The 23,519-nt window shown below is 41.5% G+C and overlaps 1 protein-coding gene across 1 annotated transcript in view; it reads left to right on the forward strand.

Annotated features, from left to right (window-relative positions):
• Nucleotides 1-2,105: 2,105 nt before the first annotated feature.
• LOC139392895 (sodium/potassium-transporting ATPase subunit beta-3-like) overlaps nt 2,106-23,519 on the forward strand; it is a 57,384-nt gene continuing 35,970 nt past the window's right edge. The window contains exon 1 of the mRNA XM_071141218.1: nt 2,106-2,440. Coding sequence (XP_070997319.1) covers nt 2,320-2,440 — 121 coding nt within the window. The 5' untranslated portion in view covers nt 2,106-2,319. The remainder of the gene's footprint in view (nt 2,441-23,519) is intronic.

A 23,519-nucleotide genomic window follows, 5' to 3' on the forward strand; every position in this document is an offset into this window, starting at 1 on the left:
ACTACAGAGGGTAGTGCGAACAGCCCAGTACATCACTGGGGCCAAGCTCCATGTCTTCCAGGACCTCTATACCAGGCGGTGTCAGAGGAAGGCCCTAAAAAATGTCAGACTAATCACCCTAGTCAAAGACTGTTCTCTCTGCTACCGCACGGCAAGCGGTACCGGAGCGCCAAGTCTAGGTCCAAGAAGCTTCTAAACAGCTTCTACCCCCAAGCCATAAGACTCCTGAACACCTAATCAAATGGCTACCCAGACTATTTGCATTGACCCCCCTCTTTTACACCGCTGCTACTCTCTGTTATCATCTATGCATAGTCACTTTAATAACTCTACCCACATGTACATATTACCTCCACCAACCGGTGCCCCTGCACATTGACTCTGCACCGGTACTCCCCTGTATATATAGTCTCGCTATTGTTATTTTACTGCTGCTCTTTAATTACTTGTTACTTTTATTTCTTATTCTTATCTGTATTTTTTTATTTGATCACATACTGTAGGTTGTAATATGCACCGCTACTGCTCATCAGAGACTTCTCAGAATACCCACATTGTGTAAATCCGTTCCTAATCCAGAGCAGCTTCATTGATTGAACTGCCCTGTAATACTGAAACGCTCTACTTTACCCTAGCTTGTGTGCTAGTTCAAAACTATACAATACAGCCTTTTATTATCCATTGAACCTGAAATGTATTTTGCCATCAGTTATTTCATTCCTGACCTCTGGACACCACACACACATACACACACACACACACACACACAAGGCTGGAAGCAAGCACGCGTCAGCTGCATTGCAGTTCCCTGGAGCAGGTTAGTGGTAAAGTGCTTTTGTCAAGGGCACAAAAGGCACCTGAGATTCTGATACCAGCATTTTTTGGGGAGAGAACCAAAATTATTTATTTTTGTTTGATCAGCCCAACCTACCTGAGTCACACGCACGCTGAGGGGTTGGAAGTACAGGATCAGCCACAGTTCAGCATCCCTGGAGCAGTTGGTGGGTTAAGGGCATTGCTCAAGGGCAAAATGGCAGGAGATTGTAACCCCTGCAAGCCGGCTCCATGAGATTTTTTTCCATTCGGACCATCCAGCTTAGAGTTTCTCGGCTCATGCCGGCTCTAACGGAACATAACAAATACTGACAAAATGAAGAACCAGCATCATTAAATTATGATATGAATGTGGCACTGCTATCACTGAATATTTATCAAATATTGATCACAAAACACTTGGTTAATCATTGGTCATGTGCCTACAGCCTTCTCGATCCTCACTAGAAAGTTATATATAAATCAGCCCCCCTTTTTTAGGCCAGTGGACCAATTTTACAGAAAAACTCGGTAAAAAGTTGTGAAAATATTTTTTTACTGTCTACCAGTTCACTTAGAAGTAACCACTTGGCAGGCAGAGGCAGTTTCAACTGACTCTTTTTTTCTACTATTGAGATTTAGAATAAATTACACAAGGTGCAATTTCTAAATGTGGTTGTGCATCAGCAGTCACTCAATAAGCCCATGTCAGCAAAAAAAAAGATTGGTAAATAAGTCTAGTGGCCAACTATTTAAACTTGTAAATAAGTATGGATGAATTACTGGCCGAGTGGGGGCACATATTAAAAACTGCAAACATTTGCCTCCACCCTATGGCAAAATGTGTAGAATTGCAGGAAATTAGCTGTGCAACGGTCTTTTCTTTCTTTCTGCCCCATGGCAAAATAAGTAGAATTGTAGCAAACTTGCTTTAAAATGCCAACATTTTCTCTATGTCCCATGGACAAAATGTGCAGAATTGCAGAAAATGACATTTAAAACATGATTTCTTTATCTTAGATTTCACAAGGGGGGCTGATAAAATGTTTTGCTGTTAAGGTTGGGGGGGGGTATTGACGTGGAGACAAACGCGCCACTGCAGCAACCCATGATGAGTTGCGTGTTTTTGTGTCCCCCAACACCATCAAAGTTGCCCGTCCCTGCTCGAAATCAATCTAGCCCACTTAAATACAATAGAACCTTAAGATGATGAATAACAAATAAAAAAAAACATTCCTCTGAGTTTTGAATACCTCTTCTGGAGCCTGAATGCAGAAAATGCGCATGCGCTGAGATGCTTCAAATGCGAATTTTCTTTCAGCTCAGTTGCTGCGGTACTGTATCCGTGTGGAGAGGGTAACTTGAAGATACTAGGCTGTATTGGCTCGGAAATAACACTAAAAAAAAATATTTCATAAAACAGGCAATCCATCGTTTATAGACCTTTTGGGCATTATAACATTCTTACCATCTACGGTCATCAATTTGAACAACTCAAAGCCAACCATGTCGACCAAGGAGGAGACACCCGTAGCCGACGGAGACAAACCGCAGACTTCCTCCTGGAAAGATTCTATCTACAACCCACGAACAGGAGAGTTTATTGGCCGAACCGCTAAAAGCTGGGGTAAGAAACCGGTTTGGGACACGATCAGATCGGGTTTGCATATTAAAACAATGATATCTCATTGATATGACATTTCAGAGCCATAGTACAAAGTCTCATTTGTCGGCTTTAATCAGTTACCAATGTGAATGCAGCCTGGGATACAAATTTGCATGTACATTTTAATAATTCAATAGCCTTGTGTTTTTTTCGACTGGGCCTACATAACGGAGACGTTTGTTCATCATGATTTGCACCCCAATAATGTCAACAGCCAATCAAAGCTGATCAAACGGTATCGGATGTGTTCTTCCCCTCTGTTGGCACCTTTACCCCCCATTATAACATTATATACTTACGGTCAATGATCTACTGAATTTATTTTAATAAACTGTGATGGTTTTAGCCTATAATAGATGGTTGCCATATGTCCCCGCAATTAAAATAGGCTATTGGAATTAAAATGTCTCTAAATATTTCCACAGATTCCTCGAAATAGGTTTTTTTTCAGGGGATTGCGAGTTATTAGCTTTTAGGTCACTAGTGTAGCGGGGTAAATTAACATTTTAAACCGATTTGTCATTAAGAAAATCTTGACGGAGCCCAACAGGCCGAATCGAGGCTGCCTTAACCGGGTCCGTAGGCTAATGTATCGAAATGAATTGCAATGGGATTAACATAAACTGGGATTACAGTATACTAGATTTATGCTAAAAAATTATCGGCCTGTAGCCTTACCAACACTTCCCCAATTTCGTCCCTCTAATCAGTGCAATTAAACTGTTCTTAGAATAACCTGTAAAGCACGTTGTATCGTCTCGAGAATCAGTTTTGCACGAGGCTGGCGAGTGTTATGGGGCATGCATACAGAGTTTCCCCTGTCATATTGCCCTCATTTTATTAATGTCATTTTTTAAAATCCATATTCATGCAAGCACACGAGTAGGTTTATTTGAAATTATGTTGCTAAAAATGTCGATAGATTACAGTTACAGTGATACTTTGTTTCCGCAATACAGTGACGCTATTTCTCGGCCATTACTCGCATGCCGTCCGTCACTCTATTTAAATATAACATTATTATCATCTGTCATAGAGTTCTACATCCTATTCTCCTCAAATTCCAATGATTTAAAACGAAATTGGGAAGTTGGTTGGTCAAATTTGCATAGGGCCTACAATAAATGCATACAATAGGTTTATACTAGGGTACAAAATGCATTGACTTTATGCGTGTTGAAAAAAACATTTCTAACCCAATTTTCTATAGGCCTAGAACTCCTCCCATAGTTGCCAAGCTACTGTCTGTGGGAATAGTGTAGGCCTACCAGTTTGTGTTCTGTTATGGCAATACAGGCTCACTAATTCACAGTCTTAGCCCAGATCACAAATTCTGCTGTCATGACAGTAGGCTACTGTCTTTCCATGATGTTACTATAGAGCTCTTTCTCTGTCGCTGTCTCTCGCTCTCTATCAAGGTCAAATCAGTTCTCTCTCATATTGCACAGCAGGCACACAATTTGTAGCCTGTTGTCAATGATTTTTTTTTTCTCTCTCTCTCTCCGCTGGTCTTGTGTTGCAGGGAGCATAAATCAGTTTTAGATTTGAGAGAAATGGGCCCTGAAATGCAGGCCTGCCATAGCTCTGTTTTAGAGCAGAAAAGTGTGTGTGTGTGTGCATGTGTTGGTGGGCGTCTTGCGTGATTGTAATCGTGCAAGTTAACTTGCAGCATTGTGCTTAGTTGATTCCTTCTCAACACATGGGCTTGAATATGGTTTATACTCCAGTAGGCTACAGACATGGAAAAATGATAGGCTTACTGATTTTGCGGGGGAGGTAGAGATGGGCAACTCCCATGGTCTTCTAACAGGTGTCTGGCAATTAGGAACAGGAGCAATGACACTAGGCTTCAGTCAACACCTGCCATCCAGGACTTCTATAAGTTAGAGAGTTGGACTACTAACTGGAAGGTTGCAAGTTCAAACCCCCGAACTGACAAGGTACAAATCTGTCGTTCTGCCCCTGAACAGGCAGTTAACCCACTGTTCCTAGGCCGTCATTGAAAATAAGAATTTGTTCTTAACTGACTTGCCTACTTAAATAAAGGTAAAAAAAATAAAATAACAGGCGGTGTCAGAGGAAGTCCCCAAAAATGGTCAAATACTCCAGCCATCCAAGCCGTAGACTGTATTCTCTGCTTCCACACGGCAAGCGGAATCAGTGCATCAAGTCGGGAACCAACAGGACCCTGAACAGCTTCTACACCCAACCCATAAGACTGCTATACAGCTAATCAAATGGCTACCCAGACTGCCTGTATTATCCTTTTTTTGCACTCAGTCTCTTGCACTGACTATGCACACACACTGGACTCTACCCACACACTCACACATAGTTACACTGACACTCCAACACACACATACATACGCACACACACAAACATTACATATGCATACTGACACCACACACCACAAATGCTGTTGCTAATGTCTTATCTATCCTGTTGCCTAGTCACTCTACCTGTATGTACAGTGGGGCAAAAAAATATTTAGTCAGTCACCAATTGTGCAAGTTCTCCCACTTAAAAAGATGAGAGGCCTGTAATTTTCATCATAGGTACACTTCAACTATGACAGACAAAATGAGAAAAAAAATCCAGAAAATCACATTGTAGGATTTTTTATGAATTTATTTGCAAATTATGGTGGAAAATAAGTATTTGGTCAATAACAAAAGTTTATCCCAATACTTTGTTATATACCCTTTGTTGGCAATGACAGAGGTCAAACATTTTCTGTAAATCTTCACAGGGTTTTCACACATTGTTGCTGGTATTTTGGCCCATTCCTCCATGCAGATCTCCTCCAGAGCAGTGATGTTTTGGGGCTGTTGCCGGACTTTCAACTCCCTTCAAAGATTTTCTATGGGGTTGAGATCTGGAGACTGGATAGGCCACTCCAGGACCTTGAAATGCTTCTTACGAAGCCACTCCTTCGTTGCCCGGGCGGTGTGTTTGGGATCATTGTCATGCTGAAAGACCCAGCCACGTTTCATCTTCAATGCCCTTGCTGATGGAAGGAGGTTTTCACTCAAAATCTCACGATACATGGCCCCATTCATTCTTTCCTTTACACGGATCAGTCGTCCTGGTCCCTTTGCATTGAAACAGCCCCAAAGCATGATGTTTCCACCCCCATGCTTCACAGTAGGTATGGTGTTCTTTGGATGCAACTCAGCATTCTTTGTCCGCCAAACACGCCGAGTTTAGTTTTTACCAAAAAGTTATATTTTGGTTTGATCTGACCATATGACATTCTCCCAATCTTCTTCTGGATCATCCAAATGCGCTCTAGCTAACTTCAGACGGGCCTGGACATGTACTGGCTTAAGCAGGGGGACATGTCTGGCACTGCAGGATTTGAGTCCCTGGTGGCGTAGTGTGTTACTGATGGTAGACTTTGTTACTTTGGTCCCAGCGCTCTGCAGGTCATTCACTAGGTCCCCCCGTGTGGTTCTGGGATTTTTGCTCACCGTTTTTGTGATCATTTTGACCCCACGGGGTGAGATCTTGCGTGGAGCCCCAGATCAAGGGAGATTATCAGTGGTCTTGTATGTCTTCCATTTCCTGATAATTGCTCCCACAGTTGATTTCTTCAAACCAAGCTGCTTATCTATTGCAGATTCCATCTTCCCAGCCTGGTGCAGGTCTACAATTTTGTTTCTGGTGTCCTTTGACAGCTCTTTGGTCTTGGCCATAGTGGAGTTTGGAGTGTGACTGTTTGAGGTTGTGGACAGGTGTCTTTTATACTGATAACAAGCTCAAACAGGTGCCATTAATACAGGTAACGAGTGGAGGACAGAGGAGCCTCTTATAGAATAAATTACAGGTCTGTGAGAGCCAGAAATCTTGCTTGTTTGTAGGTGACCAAATACTTATTTTCCACCATAATTTGCAAATAAATTCATAAAAAATCCTACAATGTGATTTTCTGGATTTTTTTTCTTCTCATTTTGTCTGTCATAGTTGAAGTGTACCTAAGATGAAAATTACAAGTGGGAGAACTTGCACAATTGGTGGCTGACTAAATACTTTTTTGCCCCACTATGTATATTCATTATATAAATAGGCCTATTTAATTTTGTCTGGCTTGCTATTCCAATCAAATTTATTTAATTTTTGTTCATAATTAAAAAAACAGGTCGCTATAGAGTTAATCAGGGAGATTTTTCCACAAATAGACAAGTATTTTCCTTTCCTTGGTAGCAAGATCTTAGCAAAAATAGATAACTTTCTATAAAAATGTATTAGAGTGACATCATTTATTTATTTGGGGATATGTATTTTGGGATATGTATACCGAGTATGTCCACATCCCGTCAGACCATTTTATAGGTAAATTACACAGTAATGGAAAAGTATTTTTTAGTTATCCAATATGTAATATAGTACACATAATTTGGTTTTAATCCAGAGAGGTTAGAAAAAGTATCTAGATCCTCTTGAGGTTGTGGAGGGATTCTAATTGTGGATTTAAAAGAAAACAACATGAATAATCAACGTACAATGACACCTTTGTTTTTAAACCCTGGATTTCTAATCCCTTAATATCATTGTTAGATCTGATTTTAACAGCTAACATTTCGATGGCAATATGTCAATAGTGGACAACCTTGTTTTTCTCTTCTTAACAGTTTAAAACTTTCTGAGATGTAGCCATTATTTACTATTTTACACCGAGGGTTAGTATACATAACTTTAACCCATTTTATAAGAAATTCTCCAAAATTGGAAAATTCCAGGCATTTATATATAAACGCCAGTCATACTTTATCAAAGGCCTTTTCAAAGTCAGCTATGAATACCAGGCCTGGATTCCCAGATATTTCATAGTGTTCTGTTGTTTCCAGTATTATTATCTCCAATGTATCATCCATGTAAAAAGCATGTCTGACTAGGATGAATAATATCTGACAAAACCTTTTTAATTAAGCATTTAATTTAAGCATTTAGTTAGAATTTTTGTATCACAACACTGAAGTGTAAGAGGCTTCCAATTTTTTTAAATGGACTGGATCTTTATATTTACCACTTGGATCCTGTTTCAGTAATAATGAAATCAGACCTTGTTGAGTGTCCGGTAATCTATTTATATAGGATTGGTTAAAACATGCTAATAACGGTCCTCTGAGAATATCAAAAAAAGTTTATTTACCTCCACTGGTATGCCATCCATCCCTGGTATTTTCCCGGACTTAACGGCTTTAATTGCATCAAGAAGTTCCTCCTTTGTATTGTGCTGCTTGTAGGGTTGATAAATTATTATATACACTACCGTTCAAAAGTTTGGGTTCACTTAGAAATGTCCTTGTTTTTGAAAGAAAAGCTATTTTTTTTGTCCATTTAAAATAACATTACATTTATCAGAAATACATTGTAAACATTGTTAATACTGTAAATGACTATTGTAGCTGGAAATGGCAGTTTTTTAATGGAATATCTACATAGGCGTACAGAGGCCCATTATCAGCAACCACCTGTGTTCCAATGGCATGTTGTATTAGCTAATCCAAGTTTATCATTTTAAAAGGCTAATTGATCAGCGGAGAACTGGAAGGAGAGACGGCTAAAGGAAGAATTGGTTTTGGGGGTGACCAGCTAGATATACCTGCTGGAGCGCGTGCTACAGGTGGGTGCTGCTATGGTGACCAGCTAGCTGAATTAAGGGGGGACTTTACCTAGCAGGGTCTTGTAGATGACCTGGAGCCAGTGGGTTTGGTGACGAGTATGAAGCGAGGGCCAGCCAACGAGAGCGTTCAGGTCGCAGTGGTGGGTAGTATATGGGGCTTTGGTGACGAAACGGATGGCACTGTGATAGACTGCATCCAATTTATTGAGTAGGGTATTGGAGGCTATTTTGTAGATGACATCGCCGAAGTCGAGGATCGATAGGATGGTCCGTTTTACAATGGTAATGTTTGGCAGCATGTGTGAAGGATGCTTTGTTCCGAAATAGGAAGCCAATTCTAGATTTAACTTTGGATTGGAGATGTTTGATGCGAGTCTGGAAGGAGAGTTTACAGTCTAACCGGACACCTAGGTATTTGTAGTTGTCCACATATTCTAAGTCAGAACCGAGTAGTGATGTTGGACGGGCGGGCAGGTGCAGGCAGCGATCGGTTGAAGAGCATGCATTTAGTTTTACTTGTATTTAATAGCAGTTGGAGGCCACGGAAGGAGTGTTGTATGGCATTGAAACTCGTCTGGAGCGCTGTTAACAGTGTCCAAAGAAGGGCCAGAAGCATACAGAATGGTGTCGTCTGTGTAGAGGTGGACCAGAGACTCACCAGCAGCAAGAGCGACATCATTGATGTATACAGAGAAGAGAGCCTGGTCCAATAATTGAACCCTGTGGCACCCCCGTAGAGACTGCCAGAGGCCCGGACAACAGGCCCTCCGATTTGACACACTGAACTCGATCAGAGAAGTAGTTGGTGAACCAGGCGAGGCAATCGTTTGAGAAACCAAGGCTATCGAGTCTGCCGATGAGGATGTGGTGATTGACAGTCGAAAGCCTTGGCCAGGTCAATGAATACTGCTGCACAGTATTGTTTCTTATCGATGGCGGTTAAGATATCATTCAGGACCTTGAGCGTGGCTAAGGTGCACCCATGACCAGCTCTGAAACCAGATTGCATAGCGGAGAAGGTATGGTGGGATTCGAAATGGTCGGTAATCTGTTTGTTGACTTGGCTTTCAAATACCTTAGAAAGGCAGGGTAGGATAGATATACAGTGCCTTGCGAAAGTATTTGGCCCCCTTGAACTTTGCGACCTTTTGCCACATTTCAGGAATCAACAACAAGTGGGACACAATCATGAAGTGGAACGACATTTATTGGATATTTCAAACTTTTTTAACAAATCAAAAACTAAAAAATTGGGCGTGCAAAATTATTCAGCCCCTTTACTTTCAGTGCAGCAAACTCTCTCCAGAAGTTCAGTGAGGATCTCTGAATGATCCAATGTTGACCTAAATGACTAATGATGATAAATACAATCCACCTGTGTGTAATCAAGTCTCCGTATAAATGCACCTGCACTGTGATAGTCTCAGAGGTCCGTTAAAAGCGCAGAGAGCATCATGAAGAACAAGGAACACACCAGGCAGGTCCGAGATACTGTTGTGAAGAAGTTTAAAGCCGGATTTGGATACAAAAAGATTTCCCAAGCTTTAAACATCCCAAGGAGCACTGTGCAAGCGATAATATTGAAATGGAAGGAGTATCAGACCACTGCAAATCTACCAAGACCTGGCCGTCCCTCTAAACTTTCAGCTCATACAAGGAGAAGACTGATCAGAGATGCAGCCAAGAGGCCCATGATCACTCTGGATGAACTGCAGAGATCAATAGCTGAGGTGGGAGACTCTGTCCATAGGACAACAATCAGTCGTATATTGCACAAATCTGGCCTTTATGGAAGAGTGGCAAGAAGAAAGCCATTTCTTAAAGATATCCATAAAAAGTGTCGTTTAAAGTTTGCCACATGTTTGGTGTGTCTGGGAGACACACCAAACATGTGGAAGAAGGTGCTCTGGTCAGATGAAACCAAAATTGAACTTTTTGGCAACAATGCAAGACGTTATGTTTGGCGTAAAAGCAACACAGCTGAACACACCATCCCCACTGTCAAACATGGTGGTGGCAGCATCATGGTTTGGGCCTGCTTTTCTTCAGCAGGGACAGAGAAGATGGTTAAAATTGATGGGAAGATGGATGGAGCCAAATACAGGACCATTCTGGAAGAAAACCTGATGGAGTCTGCAAAAGACCTGAGACTGGGACGGAGATTTGTCTTCCAACAAGACAATGATCCAAAACATAAAGCAAAATCTACAATGGAATGGTTCAAAAATAAACATATCCAGGTGTTAGAATGGCCAAGTCAAAGTCCAGACCTGAATCCAATCGAGAATCTGTGGAAAGAACTGAAAACTGCTGTTCACAAATGCTCTCCATCCAACCTCACTGAGCTCGAGCTGTTTTGCAAGGAGGAATGGGAAAAAATGTCAGTCTCTCGATGTGCAAAACTGATAGAGACATACCCCAAGCGACTTACAGCTGTAATCGCAGCAAAAGGTGGCGCTACAAAGTATTAACTTAAGGGGGCTGAATAATTTTGCACGCCCAATTTTTCAGTTTTTGATTTGTTAAAAAAGTTTGAAATATCCAATAAATGTTGTTCCACTTCACGATTGTGTCCTACTTGTTGTTGATTCTTCACAAAAAAATACAGTTTTATATCTTTATGTTTGAAGCCTGAAATGTGGCAAAAGGTCGCAAAGTTCAAGGGGGCCGAATACTTTCGCAAGGCACTGTAGGTCTGTAGCAGTTTGGGTCAAGAGTGTCCCCCCCTTTGAAGAGGGGGATGACCGCAGCTGCTTTCCAATCTTTGGGAATCTCAGACGACACGAAAGAGCAGGCTAGAAATAGGGGTTGCAACAATTTCGGCAGATAATTGTAGAAAGAGAGGGTCCAGATTGTCTAGCCCGGCTGATTTGCAGGGGTCCAGATTTTGCAGCTCTTTCAGAACATCAGCTGACTGGATTTGGGAGAAGGAGAAATGGGGAAGGCTTGGGCAAGTTGCTGTGGTGTGTGCAGTGCTGTTGACCGGGGTAGGGGTAGCCAGGTGGAAAGCATGGCCAGCCGTAGAGAAATGCTTCTTGAAATTCTCAATTATAGTGGATTTATCGGTGGTGACATTGTTTACTATCCTCAGTGCAGTGGGCAGCTGGGAGGAGGTGTTCTTATTCTCCATGGACTTTACAGTGTCCCAGAACTTTTTTGAGTTTGTGTTGCAGGAAGCAAATTTCTGCTTGAAAAAGCTAGCCTTGGCTTTTCTAACTGCCTGTATATATTGGTTTCTAGCTTCGCTGAATAGTTGCATATCACAAGGGCTGTTCAATGCTAATGCAGAACGCCATAGGATGTTTTTGTGTTGGTTAAGGGCAGTCAGGTCTGGAGAGATACACGGTCTATATCTGTTCCTGGTTCTAAATTTCTTGAATGGGGTATGCTTATTTAAGATGGTGAGGAAGGCTTTTTTGTAATAACCAGGCATCCTTTACTGACGGGATGAGATTAATATCCTTCCAGGATACCCCGGCCAGGTCGATTAGAAAGGCCTGCTTGCTGAAGTGTTTCAGGGAGCGTTTGACAGTGATGAGCGGAGGTCGTTTGACCGCTGACCCATTATGGATGCAGGCAGTGAGGCAGTGATCACTGAGATCTTGGTTTAAAACATCAGAGGTGTATTTAGAGGGCAAGTTGGTTAGGATGATATCTATGAGGGTGCCCGTGTTTACGGCTTTGGGATGGTACCTGGTAGGTTCATTGATAATTTGTGTGAGATTGAGGGCACCAAGCTTAGATTGTAGGATGGCTGGGGTGTTAAGCATGCTCCAGTTTAGGTTGCCTTGCAGCACGAGCTTTGAAGATAGATGGGGGGGCAATCAGTTCACATATGGTGTCCAGAGCACAGCTGGGGGCAGAGGGTGGTCTATAGCAGGCGGCAACAGTGAGAGACTTGTTTTTAGAGAGGTTGATTTTTTAAAGTAGAAGTTCAAATTGTTTGAGTACAGACCTGGATAGTAGGACAGAACTCTGCAGGCTATCTTTGCAGTAGATTGCAACACCGCCCCCTTTGGCTGTTCTATCTTGTCTGAAAATGTTGTAGTTAGGGATGAAGATTTCAGAATTTTTGGTGGTCTTCCTAAGCCAGGATTCAGACACGGCTAGAACATCCAGGCTGGCAGAGTGTGCTAAAGCAGTGAATAAAACAAACTTAGGGAGGAGGCTTCTAATGTTAACAGTCATGAAACCAAGTCTTTAACCGTTACAGAAGTGATCAAAAGAGAGCGCCTGGGAAATAGAAGTGGAGCTAGGCACTGCAGGGCCTGGATTCACCTCTACATCACCAGAGGAAGAGAGGAGGAGTAGGATAAGGGTACAGCTAAAAGCTATGAGGATTGGTTGTCTAGGACGTCTGGAACAGAGAGTAAAAGGAGCAGGTTTCTGGGGGCGATAAAATATCTTCAAGGTAAAATGTACAGATGGTATGGTAGGATGTGAATACAGTAGAGGTAAACCTAGGCATTGAGAGAGATATTGTCTCTAGAAACATAATTGAAACCAGGTGATGTCATTGCATGTGTGAGTGGTGGAACTGAAAGGTTGGATAAGGTATAATGAGCAGGGCTAGAGGCTCTACAGTGAAATAAGCCAATAAACACTAACCAGAACAGCAATGGACAAGGCATATTGACATTAAGGAGAGGTATGCTTAGTCGAGTGATCATAAGGTTACAGTGAGTAGTGAGGTTGGTTGGGGTCACAGCGATTCCGACAGCTAGCCGGGCCATCGGTAGCAAGCTAGCATAGGATGGAGGTCTGTTTCTAGCCACCTCGTGCGTTTCTGTCGGTAGATTAGTGGGGTTCCGTGTGCTAGAGGGGATCAATCCAATTGGCAAAATAGATAAAGTTCTAGTGACCCAAGAAAAATGGTCCGATAGACCTATTCAGATAGCAGCCGATAAGACAGCTAACGATTAGCGGGCCGCAGATGGGCGTTCAGGTAACATCGTGACGGAGGGGCCAGTTGGATAACTCCCTCGGGCAGATAACGTCAGTAGTCCAGTCGTGAAGTCCCGGTGGGCCTCCGCATCGGCAGTAAAACGGGTCCGGATAGGTGATTGTAGCCCAGGAGTGGCTGATGGAACTCTTCAGCTGGCTACCTCCGGAATAATTTATGTTTGCTCCGGGATCGACGTAAGCCAATAGTCACACAGATAGCAGCTAGTTAGCTGTGAGATCCAGGTGTAAATCTCCATAGCTTGCGGTTGAAATCCGGGGATATGGAGAGAAAAATAGGTCCGGTATGTTCTGGTCTGAGTCGCGTTGTACAAAACTGGTAATAGCTTTTCGAGCTAAAGGATAGCTGATGACCACAAACCGTGGTTAGCTGAATACTAACGTTAGCCAGTAAACTGGCTAGCTTCTGGCTTGCTTTTGGTTAAATACAGATGTGTGCCAAGCTTGTAGCGTCATACCCAAGAAGATTCGAGGCTGTAATCGATGTGTGAATTGTGAAAGTGTGATTGTGTTGTGTTATGTGAATGTGTGTAGGTTTTGTGGCGGAGTGTCAATGTACAGTGTGTGAGTGAAGTGTGTGTATATGGTTTGTGTATATATAGTCTATTGAGTATGCATAGGGTCAGTGCAGATAGTTCGGGTACCATTCATTTACTATTTAGCAGTCTGGCTATTTGGGAGTCTTATGACTTGGGGGTGCAAGTATTTCGCTACACCCGCAATAACATCTGCTAAATATGTGTATGTGACAAATACATTTTTATTTGATTTAGAAGCTGTCTCGGAGTCTGTTGGTTCGAGAGCCGATGCTCCCGTACCGTTTGCCAGACAGTAGCATAATTAACAGTCTATGGCTTTGGTGGCTGGAGTCTTTGGCACCGCCTGATACGCAAATTTTGCAACACCCTCAATAACATATTATAAGTATGTGGATGTGACCAATACATTTGATTTGATTTCGTGGTCCTGGATGGCAGGAAGCTCTGCCCTAGTGATGTACTGGGCTGTCCTCACCACCCTCTGTAGAACTTTGCAGTCAATGGCGGTGCATTTCCTATTCCCAAGCGGTGATGCAGTGTCAAGATGCTCTTGATGGTGCAGCTGTAACTTTTTGACGATCCGAGGGCCCATGCCAAATATTTTCAGCCTCCTGAGGGGGAAGAGGCGCTGCCATGCCCTCTTCACGACTGTGCGGGTGTGTATGGACCATGTGCACACCAAGTCCTTAGGGATGCCAAGGGGAGAGAATGAGGGCATCATCCTGAAATGAAACCATCAACCTTAGAATGATTGCCTAGCTGTATTTGACCATTTACCCATTCAGTAGTGTTATTGTAATTGACACACATCAGCGTCATAAGGTTTACCAATCAGAGATTATTCAGTCTGGACTACTCAAAGCAGTAGTGTCTCATTACTAGGGCTGTGGCGGTCACAAAATTGTCAGCTGGTGATTGTCAAGCAAATAACTGTCGGTCTCATGGTAATTAACAAACACATTTAGCATCTCCTGGCTTCCACGCATAGCCTACAAGCCACTGATGCAGACATTTTGAAACATCTACATTTCAACAGGGCTAATAAATACATTTAATATAGCCTACACCATCACAACAAATCCATTATTTATTTTAGACAGGTCTAAACAAACATGATATGAGGAAAATGTATATTTTAGATGTACAGAATAGCATACTCTGAGTTGTCCTTATGTTAGGCCCTAATCTGGCTGTGGGCTACCCTAGTTCATTTAGCAAACAAGATTTGCTTGGAATTCCGTGGCATTATTTGATATTATTTTATAGTATCAAGAATACAATTGAACAAAGCTGAATAAAATAGAAAGGACATTATCTCTAAATGACTTGAGGGAGTCATGCACATGCAGCTAACAGGCCCTCCGATATGCTTAATTTAGAGTTATTTATGCAACTTTAGTTGTGATACAAATGTTGGGATATATGTTTTTATTTTTATCACATTCTAAGGCAGTGACTAAGGATGATTTGAAAAAAGTTGCATGAAAGGCTTTGCTCTGTTTTTTTGCATAGGCTGCACACACTTCATCAGTCTCTCATTCACAATTTACCTTGAATTTCCTTTTTGTGTTGCCGTAATGCCTACTAAAAAAAATCCATGCCTTTTGCGGCCGTTGTCCGTTGTTCCTCTTGGGCTGAATATAATAATTACAATTCCCTTCTCCCGGCTGCATCCCCAGAAGGGCCTCTCACTCACATGGCTCTCTCAGATATCTCAATTCTTATTAGCCAATTCCCATCATGTGATCAGGTCCTTCTCACAGGGATGCAGCTGCGCGTGTGCATCCTTATCAAATGCCGAGGAGCATATTGAAGATGTTGGAAGAACTGGCCACATTTACTTTTCGTCAGCCAGCAAGGTGAGTAGGCCTAACGTACATCAAAATCACTAGCCCATGTCAATCTATTATCCCCCATATAAATATTCCAAGCATAGTCTGGGACAGTTGTGGAAGGGAATAGATTCCAAATTAATACAACCACTAGTATCAACAAATATTTTTAAAATATTGAGGCTGATGCAACCGATCAGAACGTTTAGCTTAAAATGTTAAACTATTTGGCGATTACTTCACATTATAAGCACAGCAATGCACGAACGGCAGTAGGCTATAAGCATGAATGTTCCATAATGCAATCAATTAGCAGGAAAGCACCATTCTCAAAAGTGACCGCAAATGCAATTGTTCATGTAATGCTTTTATTATAAAGGTGAATTTTTATGGTGAAAATGAACTTCCCCAAACTTGAAACTCACACAGTGCGTATGGATGCCAGTTAGGCTCTACAGCCGTTGTAAAGAGGATTAATATGCTTAATTTTAAGATGGTATTTCTCCCACTTTAGTTGTGATTCAAATTATTATATATTTTTTTACCCTCTTCTACCCAATTTCGTGATTACAATCTTGTCTCATCGCTGCAACTCCCCAACGGGCTCAGGAGAGGTGAAGGTCAGGTCATGCGTCCTCCGAAACATGACCCGTCAAGCTGCGCTGCTTAACACCTGCTTGCTTAACCCGAAGTCAGCCTGCAGGCATCCGGCCCGCCACAAGGAGTCTCTAGAGCAAGATGAGCCAAGTACAGCCCCCCCCCGGCCAAACCCTCTCCTAACCCGGACAATGCTAGGCCAATTGTGCGCCTCCCTATGGGACTCCTGCCTGGTTGTAACACAGTATGGGAACGAACCCCAGGCTGTACTGACGCAGCAACACTGCGATGCAGTGACTTACACCGCTGCGCCACTCGGGAGGCCCTGTGATACAAACCTTATAGGCCACATGAGGTAGGTGTGCGACTGATTTGAAAAAGTCGCAAAAAAAGGCAGGCGCTGTTTCTTGCCTTACTGCACACAAGCTGGGCATCATTCACATGTGACAGGCTGATATGGTCACCCATCCAGACTATTATTGATTTAATCTTGTCTATACATACATTATTTAGTTTGCGTGAAATTTGTTTTGATTTCGAATGGACCACTATCATGCACCTATCTTGAAACTGGGGCAGGGGCAAAAAATACGTAATCTATGCATTTAACTAGTGAATGGAGGATGCCTTTCCCATGGTTTATTTTCATGCCAGCCAGGTAGGCTACTCCTGTTGTAAAGAGAAGCAATGTGCTTAATATAAGAGAAGTTGATAAATAAATATAGTAGGCCTAGCCTATAGAACGCTGATGGGATTCTTTTTTTAATAGAGGCCATCAACTCTGTGTTCTCACACAATTACATAGCCTATAGAAATGTTGTGCAACATGAGCTCATGGGCTCTCATGAAGTGTTTGATTAGATGTTCAATTACATTTGCATTGATGTCAGAGTGATTAGAGGGACAATAGAGTCCTGAATACCAGGCAGTTAGCAAGTTTGGTAGGCTACTAAAGACCATCAGCAGTATCAGAGCTTGGGGAAGTCTAATTACTGTGACTAAACGGTCACATGGAATTTGACTGCTGTCATGACTGATATAGGCCTTTTTTTAAATACATGTTTTTGGGGAGGGACTCAATATACTTTAAAATGACTCAAGTAAAATCGAAACTGTGTCGAAATTATAAATTATAGTTTTCCTACATTCATACAGTTTCTTGACTGTGTCCAGCTTGCTAATAATCACTGAAATGACTTTCTGGGTACAATTTGACTGTGAGGATATACAGCACATTTACTACATTTACTATATAAGTAATCAGGTAATCTGCGACCAAACGACCACCCCTCATCACTTTCAAAAACTCCCTAAAACACTTCTGCGAGCAGGCCTTTCTAATCGACCTGGCCGGTGTATCCTGGAATGACATTGACCTCATCCCGTCGGAAGAGGATGCCTGGTTATTCTTTAAAAGTGCCTTCATCACCATCTTAAATAAGCATGCCCCATTCAATTTTTTTTTAACTAGGAACAGATAGGTCTGGAGTGAACCAAGGACTATGTCTGCCCATGACCAGCACAAAAACATACTGTGGCGTTCTGCATTAGCATCGAATAGCCCCCGTGATATGCAACTTTTCAGGGAAGTTAGGAACAAATATACACAGGCAGTTAGGAAAGCTAAGGCTAGCTTTTTCAAACAGAAATTTGCATCCTGTAGTACAAACTCAAAAAGGTTCTGGGACACTGTAAAGTCCATGAGCAACTCCTCCCAGCTGCCCACTGCTCTGAGGCTAGGAAATAATGTTACCACCGATAAAACCACTATAATTGAGAATTTGAATTAGCATTTCTCTACGGCTGGCCATGCTTTTCACCTGGCTACCCCTACCCCGGTCAACTGTCCGGCACCCTCCAACCCGCCAAAGCCCCCACCATTTCTCCTTCACCCAAATCCAGATAGCTGATGTTCTGAAAGAGCTGCAAAATTTGGACCCCTCCAAATCAGCCTGGCTAGACAATCTGTACCCTCTCTTTCTAAAATTATCTTCCAAAATTCTTGCAACCCCTATAACTAGCTTGTTCAACCTCTCTTTCGTATCGTCTGAGATTCCCAAAGATTGGAAAGTTGCTGCGGTCATCCCCCTCTTCAAAGGGGGTGACACTCTAGACCCAAACTGCTACAGACCTATATCTATCCTACCCTGTCTTTCTAAGGTCTTTGAAAGCCAAGTTAACAAACAGATTACGGACCATTTCAAATCCTACCATACCTTCTCCGCTATGCAATCTGGTTTCAGAGCTGGTCATGGGTGCACCTCAGCCACACTCAAGGTCCTAAACGACATCATGACCGCCATTGATAAGAGACATTACTGTGCAGCCGTATTCATCGACCTGGCCAAAGCTTTTGACTGTCAATCACCACATTCTTATTGGCAGACTCGACAGGCTTGGTTCCTCAAATGATTGCCTCGCCTGGTTTACCAACTACTTCTCTGTCCAGAACTCTGGCAGACTCTATGGGGGTGCCACAGGGTTCAGTTCTTGGGCCGACTCTCTTCTCTGTATACATCAATGATGTCACTCTTGCTGCTGGTGATTCTCTGATCCACCTCTACGCAGACGACACCATTCTGTATAATTCTGGCCCCTCTTTGGACACTGTGTTAACTAACCTCCAGACGAGCTTCAATGCCATACAACTCTCCTTCCGTAGCCTCCAACTGCTCTTAAATGCAAGTAAAACTATCACTGCCAGCCCTGCCAGCCCGTTCAGCATCACTACTCTGGACGGCTCTGACTTAGAATACGTTGACTAAAAAACTACAAATACCTAGGTGTCTGGTTCGACTGTAAACTCTCCTTCCAGACTCACATTAAACATTTCCAATACAAAATTAATTCTAGAATCGGCTTCCTATATCGCAACAAAGCATCCTTCACTCATGCTGCCAAACATACCCTCGTAAAACTGACCATCCTACCAATCTTCGACTTCGGCGATGTCATCTATAAAATAGCCTCCAACACTCAACAAGTTGGATGCAGTCTCACAGTGCCATCCGTTTTGTCACCAAAGCCTCATATACTACCCACCACTGCGACCTGTACACTCTCGTTGGTTGGCCCTTGCTTCATACTCGTCGCCAAACCCACTGGCTACAGGTTATCTACAAGTCTCTGCTAGGTAAAGCCCCACCTTATCTCAGCTCACTGGTCACCATAGCAGCACCCACTCCAGCAGGTTTATCTCACTGGTCACCCCCAAAGCCAATTCCTCCTTTGGTTGCCTTTCCTTCCAGTTCTCTGCTGCCAATGACTGAAACAAACTGCAAAAATCACTAGCTTTAAGCACCAGCTGTCAGAGCAGCTCACAGATCTCTGCACCTGTACATAGCCCATCTGTAAACAGCCCATCTATCTACCTCATCCCCATACTGTATTTATTTATTTATTTATCTTGCTCTTTGCACCCCAGTATCTCTACTTGCACATTCATCTTCTGCCCATCTACCATTCCAGTGTTTAGTTGCTATATTGTAATTACTTCGCCAACATGGCCTATTTATTGTCTTAACTCCCTTATCTTACCTCATTTGCACTCTGTATATATACTTTTTGTTTTCTTTTTTTCTACTGTATTATTGACTGTATGTTTTTTTTCTTCCATATGTAACACTGTGTTGTATGTGTCGAAATGCTATGCTTTATCTTGGCCAGGTCGTAGTTGCAAATGAGAACTTGTTCTCAACTAGTCTACCTAGTTAAATAAAGGTTAAATAAATAAATACAAATTAAAGGTAGGCTTATTTTACAGCGTTTCCACTGGATCAGAGCAGGACATTTTTCCCTTTTCACGCTGTAAATTTTTGAAAAGGAGAGTGCTGGAAAGATTTTTCAAATACATTGAGGAACTATTCTAATTCTCAATGGATGTAAAAACAGACTTTGTTTGAATGATGTTTGAGGTGAAGAAAACATTACTTTGAGAAGCTCAACAGGTCATTAGTAGTGGTGTGTTAAGCCAATCATAAATACTTTCAGTTCCCCAAATGGGCACATTTATATGCCTACATTTACGCTCAGGCCAGGTAACATATAGGTCTACTTCCTATGCGTGCACGTCCTAACTCAACATTGACTGGAGCGCTCTAAACAAAAGACGATTACTAAATTGACACAACTCGTAAATGGAATGAAATAAACCAAAACGTGTTTCTCACAAGTGTAGCATAGGTTCGGCTCTCTGCAAACAATCTTTCTACTCCTACAATTATAATAATAATATAGAATGCATTAACAGAAAATACCTTACACAGAGTATCAAACATTCCAAATTAGAAGGAATAGGAATTAACGGTAAATGTACAACTGGTGTTATATGTCATGGAGAATTGATATACACGAACAATCGAATGCAAACAATTCACACAGTGAAGTTATGAAAAAACATATGTGCACAAATTGGTTGGAACGAGCGCATTCTGGAGAGAGAAGTGCATGGTCAATCCTACATCTGGATTGTTCATGCAGCAATTTATGGCGATATGGTTTTCGCAGAAGTCAGGTTGTTCATACTTCTTGCGCTTCGTGGAGCAGTGCAGAGCTGTTGTTAAGGAAGAGTTTGTGTTCTACAGAATGTACTGCCCCCATCTACCGTCAACCAATCATGTCAATGCTGAGAGTTATATAGAGCCCTCCGCATTGTTACAAAATTTGGGAGGCGCATGACGATCCGGAACAGAGCTCGATTTGGCCTCTGCATACCTCTGGAGGCTCCACAATTGTGCCACACAAATCGTATTAAGCATACATTGGCTTTTAGTCTAGGCCTCCACAATGGATTAGTTTACTGATCTGGGCGCAAATATATTTGTTACTGCTTGACTAAAACAATCTTGGTCGACCAACAGCCTAACGACCAAACACTCAACCAGTCGACCAATTGGGGTCAGCCCTAATCTCTAATAGTCTAAAGTGATTTTCTTACCTTGTCTCCTCTGCTATATCTACACAAGTGGAGGCCGGTGATTTAAAAACTTCTTAGGGCTGAGATCCCACTAACGGGATCGATATGACAACAGCCAGTGAAAGTGCAGGGCGCCAAAGTCAAAACTACAGAAATCCCATAATTTTATAGATACACTTCTTGTTAATCCCGTCACCGTGTTCGATTTCAAATAGGCTTTACGGCAAAAGCACCACAAATGATTATGTTAGGTCAGAGCCAAGTCACAGAAAAACAGCCATTTTTCCAGCCAAAGAGAGTAGTCACAAAAATCAGAGATAGAGAGAGAATTAATCACTAACCTTTGATGATCTTTATCAGATGACACTCATAGAACTTCATGTTACACAGTACATGTATTTTTTGTTCGATAAAGTTCATATTTATATAAAAAAATCTCAGTATACATTGGCGTTATGTTCAGTAGTTCCAAAAACAGACGGTGATTTTGCAGAGACCCACATCAATTTACAGAAGTACTCATCATAAATGTTGATGAAAATACAAGTGTTATACATGGAACTTTAGATACACTTCTCCTAAATGCAACCGCTGTCAGATTTTAAAAAAGCTTTACGGAATAAGCCAACCATGCAATAATCTACAGCACTCAGAGCCCAAACAAGCCAAAAAGATATACGCCATATTGTGCAGTCATCAGAAGTCAGAAATAACATTATAAATATTCACTTACCTTTGATGATCTTCATCAGAATGCACTCCCAGGAATCCCAGTTCCACAATAAATGTTTGTTTTGTTGAAATAATGTCCATCATTTATGTCCAAATAGCTTCTTTTGTTAGCGCGTTTGGTAAACAAATCCAAATTCACAAAGCGCGTTCACTAGGAACAGATGAAATGTCAAAAAGTTCCATTACAGTCCGTAGAAACATGTCAAACGAAGCATAGAATCAATCTTTAGGATGTTTTTAACATAAATCTTCAATAATGTTCCAACCGGAGAATTCCTTTGTCTGTAGAAAAGCAATGGAACAGAGCTTGCTCTCACGTGAACGAGCGTCACGAGCTCAAGGCATTCTGCCAGACCTCTGACTCATTCCCCTCTCATTCGCCCCCACTTCACAGTAGAAGCATCAAACAAGGTTCTAAAGACTGTTGACATCTAGTGGAGGCCTTAGGAAGTGCAACGTGACCAACATCCCACTGTATCTTCTATAGGGAATGAGTTGAAAAACGACCAACCTCAGATTTCACACTTCCTGGTTGGATTTCTTCTCAGGTTTTTGCGCCATATGAGTTCTGTTATACTCACAGACATCATTCAAACAGTTTTAGAAACTTCTAAGTGTTTTCTATGCAAATATTACTAATATTACGCATATATATATATATATAAAAATAGCTAAGAATGAGTTAGTCCAAGTAAGGATTACAATCACATTGATGTTTAATAATGTGATTGTATCTATCACTCCCTAAAAACACAATCCTATGGAACAGTCCTTGAATAGCTATTCAGAATTCACCGATAAATTGGTACACATAGAAAACTAAAGGTATAGAAACTGTAAATGACTTGGTCATAAGAAATACATTTATTTCCATGACAGCATGTAAAAGCAATTTTAGATGGACCAATGTAGATATTTTTTAAATACATGCAACTTAAAAGTTTTATCACGAAATTTAGATTTGCTCGGATGTCCAAAAGATTTCCAATCTTAAGGGAATCCTATTTGAGTCAGAAAAGGATATTCATTCATATGATAGATAAGCTTTTGAAAACCTTAGAGACCCTATCCAACTGACATTATCTTAGAAAAAAATATACTAGTGGAACCAAGACTTAAAAATAACTGATATTGGCACAAAATGGAGGAAATATTGGAACGTAACTAACAAAATGACAGTTAACGAAAATATACGCTTGATCCAATGATCCAAAAATGTACACACAGTAGCCTAGACTCAGTGTCCAGTCCGAGATTCTTCCATCGTTTTCCTGCGCTGGCTGTTTTTGCATGGTGTGCTTATAGGCCTATCACAGCATTTGTTTGTTAGAAAAATATTTCCTGGATCAGCTGATGATGGTTGACAATATCACTAGGCCTAACTATCTCATACAGTGCCTTCAGAAATGATTCATAAGTTTGACTTTTTTCACATTTTGTTGTGTTACAGCTTGAATTTAAAATTACTTAAATTGAGATTTGTTTTATCACTGGCTTACACATAATACCCCATAATGTCAAAGTGGAATTATGATTTTAGAGATGTTTACAAATTAATAAAAAATGAAAAGATGAAATGTCTTGAGTCAGTAAGTATTCAACCCCTTTGTTATGGCAAGCCTAAATCAGTTAAGGAGTAAAAATGTGCGTAACTAGTCAAATAATAAGTTGCACGGACTCACTCTTTCTGCAATAATAGTGTTTAACATGAGAGGTTTTCCAATGCCTCGCAAAGAATGGCACATATTGGTAGATGGCGAAAACAACAGAAACAGCAGACATTGAATATCTCTTTAAGCATGGTGAAGTTGTTAATTACACTTTGGATAGTGTATC

Source organism: Oncorhynchus clarkii, chromosome 33 (genome assembly GCF_045791955.1).
Source record: "Oncorhynchus clarkii lewisi isolate Uvic-CL-2024 chromosome 33, UVic_Ocla_1.0, whole genome shotgun sequence".
Lineage (NCBI taxonomy): Eukaryota > Metazoa > Chordata > Actinopteri > Salmoniformes > Salmonidae > Oncorhynchus > Oncorhynchus clarkii.